Source organism: Acyrthosiphon pisum, chromosome X (genome assembly GCF_005508785.2).
Source record: "Acyrthosiphon pisum isolate AL4f chromosome X, pea_aphid_22Mar2018_4r6ur, whole genome shotgun sequence".
NCBI lineage: Eukaryota > Metazoa > Arthropoda > Insecta > Hemiptera > Aphididae > Acyrthosiphon > Acyrthosiphon pisum.
The window spans coordinates 95805076-95807828 of NC_042493.1; the positions used below are offsets into that span (position 1 = coordinate 95805076).

Below are 2753 nucleotides of genomic sequence, written 5' to 3' on the forward strand. Positions count from 1 at the left end.
CAAATCGAGGTCGTAAACTACCAGTAACAATCCCGAGTCCAGCTACAACAGACACTGTGTGGGCAAAATTGCTAGGCCATGCGCTAACAATGGCAGTAACTCCCAATGTCGCTCTAGTCTTCATGGTTGATTACATCCTGGTGAATTTCACAGCAACTAATGTATCAGCTTGGAAGTCACATGGTAGTCTAGTCGGAAGCTCGGGAGTTCTTGGAATTCTAGTGAGGATTTCATGAATATGGCAACACCTCCATGTGCAGTGTTGTCAGGGTGGTTGGTATTAATTAGTTTGTAGCCGGGAATAAAGAAGTAAGAGTTATTGGTGAAATGAGTTTCAGTTATCATAGCAATATCAATACGTTTAGAATGTAAGATTATTTGTAATTCGTTTATGTGGTTTCTTAGGCCGTTTGCATTAAATTGGAGAATTAATAATGAAGCGTTAGTGGGTGAGCAATTGGTCATTTTTTTTTGTCTAATAGGCTGGATATACTTTAGTAAGTAGAGCTAGCAGCGGAGGTATGAGGGCTTTGAATTCATCTATAAAACTAGGGCACTATAGAAGTAGGTATACTAACCCGCCATTTTGCGACACAGCTCATCAGTTATCACTTATCAGCATATGCAAAATAATGAATATAAAATATTGAATTCAATTGAATTGTCGTTTTTTTGTTGAAATTCCGCCATAGTTTAATAAAATAACAATTAAGTTGTAAGAGAAAAATACCGCCGTCCGCCACAACTAAAATAAAATAAGAATGGGTGGATGTACGGCGGTAAACTGTACGAATTCCCGTAGGAAAGGTATTCGTTTATTTCGTTTTCCTAAAGATGAAACTAGAAGAAAAATTTGGCTTCAAAATTGTCGCCGGGACAAATGGGTACCTACAAATTCGTCAGGGTTGTGTGAAGTAAGTTTTTTTAGTATAAAGTAGGTATAAATGTGTAATAATGTATGTTTACAATTAAAATTTGTTTTCTATAATTTACTCCTTAACATAATATATTACTTTACTTACAAGAAGTAGTTATCATAATAACAGAAAATAATTTCATATCTTATGCTTATTTCAATAGATTCATTTTGAGGAAAGTCAATTTGAACAGCATCGTCAAGGTGGCATAAAAAAACTAAAATCAAATGCAATTCCGACATTATTTAATGTAGCAAACCCACCTCGATTATTAGAAACGAAAAGAAAATCGCTCTATAAGGTGAGAATCCGTATTATTCTGATTTATAAGTAAAAATATGCAGAATCCATATTTTATGTTAAAACAGATTTTTTTTTTAATTTTATAATTAAGATAAGGTAATTTAAATTTTTTATAATCTCTGTCTGACAATATTATTACATTTATCATTTTTTTTTTGATACAAATTATAAGTAAGTAGGTCAATATTAAAACATAAAAATAACCTTGTCGTTTGATATGTTTTATCCAAAACTAAAAATGTACCGATATTTAAAAATATTTTTGTAATTTTGTTCATTAATTATTTAATAGATAGGAAATGTACTTTAATATAAAGTTTGGACAATCTTATTTATTCTTGAGTGAAAGTATTTTTTATGGTTTTGTAAATAATTTCCACATGTATATGATAATATCTATTAAGATTAACACACAGTATGGTAAAACTATTCATCAACAACAAATTATCTTTTATAGCTCATCTTAAAGTACTGTACTTAATACATTAATTAATTTATAAAATTAGTTGCTTATTATAAATATGTATTTTACAGACTGTGACAGAGTGCAGCAGTCAAGGCTGTAGTGAAAATTCAAGTGATAGTTTTCAGAATGAAAAAAATTTGTCACAGCTTGTAACAGTAAGTTTAAAGCGTCATTAATTTAAATTATCTCTTATAGATTGAAGAATTGTTGTTCTTTTTCATGTGTTTTAGGTTTTGGAAAATAATGATGTATCGACCAATAATGGAAATTTTAAACCGAATGATTCTGATTTTGTAAATGGTTCAACATTACTAAAAGAAAGACAGAAACTTTTTTTAACTCAACAAGAAAATACTATTTTGAAAATGAGATTACAGGTATAAACTTTATTAAACAGAAATATTTTTAAGTTTTGATATCAATGTAATTATATTATTATAATTTTATTTATTTTTGCAGTTAGGTGTTAATGAAGCTAGCAATACTTTTTATTCGAAACTATTAGAGGGTAACAAATATCACTTGTTGTTGTTACAAAGAGAAAAGAAATTATTGGAAACAAAATTACAAATATTTTGTGAAACTTTAGATGATATTACCAGCCCTGGAAGTGGTTGACTTATCAAGGTTCTATTTTAATATACAGGATGTCCCACAAAGTTCTGACAAATGAAATAACTTGTATTCTAATCAATATTTTTTCATTTTTTTTTTTTTATATATTCAATAGACTCTTGCACTATACGTATAACATAAACTTTTTACGTTTATTTTTTTGTACAGAAAATAAACAAGTTTAAATTTAATGTACAACAATATGTATCTACTAAATTATTGTTGTAAATGATGATTCAATAAATAAATTAGGATTAAGCTATGCAAAATAAAACAACTATTTTCAAAATTTATTTATTTTTTAATTTTAATATTTCAAAAACAGTGTTGACAACTCTTAACATAATAATATATAATAATAAAAAAAAATAACAATGGTATGCTTAATTTTGTTTCAAACTCAACTTTCGGTAAACATAATATATTTATCACTAACATTACATACTTATCCA

General features: G+C 27.9%; 1 protein-coding gene across 1 annotated transcript; it reads left to right on the plus strand.

Annotated features, from left to right (window-relative positions):
- Positions 1-761: 761 nt before the first annotated feature.
- Positions 762-2304, plus strand: LOC103308237 (THAP domain-containing protein 2-like). The gene is made up of 5 exons (XM_008181305.3): positions 762-914; positions 1081-1218; positions 1755-1841; positions 1917-2063; positions 2146-2304. The coding sequence occupies exons 1-5, from the start codon at positions 762-764 to the stop codon at positions 2302-2304; spliced, it is 684 nt and encodes a 227-aa protein (XP_008179527.1).
- Positions 2305-2753: the final 449 nt, after the last annotated feature.

Bases quoted from the DNA above. Each gene is read 5' to 3' on its own strand.
- LOC103308237 (XM_008181305.3), top strand. From the start codon at position 762: ATGGGTGGATGTACGGCGGTAAACTGTACGAATTCCCGTAGGAAAGGT. The intron at 1,842-1,916 runs GTAAGTTTAAAG...CATGTGTTTTAG, and splicing joins ATTTGTCACAGCTTGTAACA to GTTTTGGAAAATAATGATGT. The intron at 2,064-2,145 runs GTATAAACTTTA...TTATTTTTGCAG, and splicing joins TTTTGAAAATGAGATTACAG to TTAGGTGTTAATGAAGCTAG.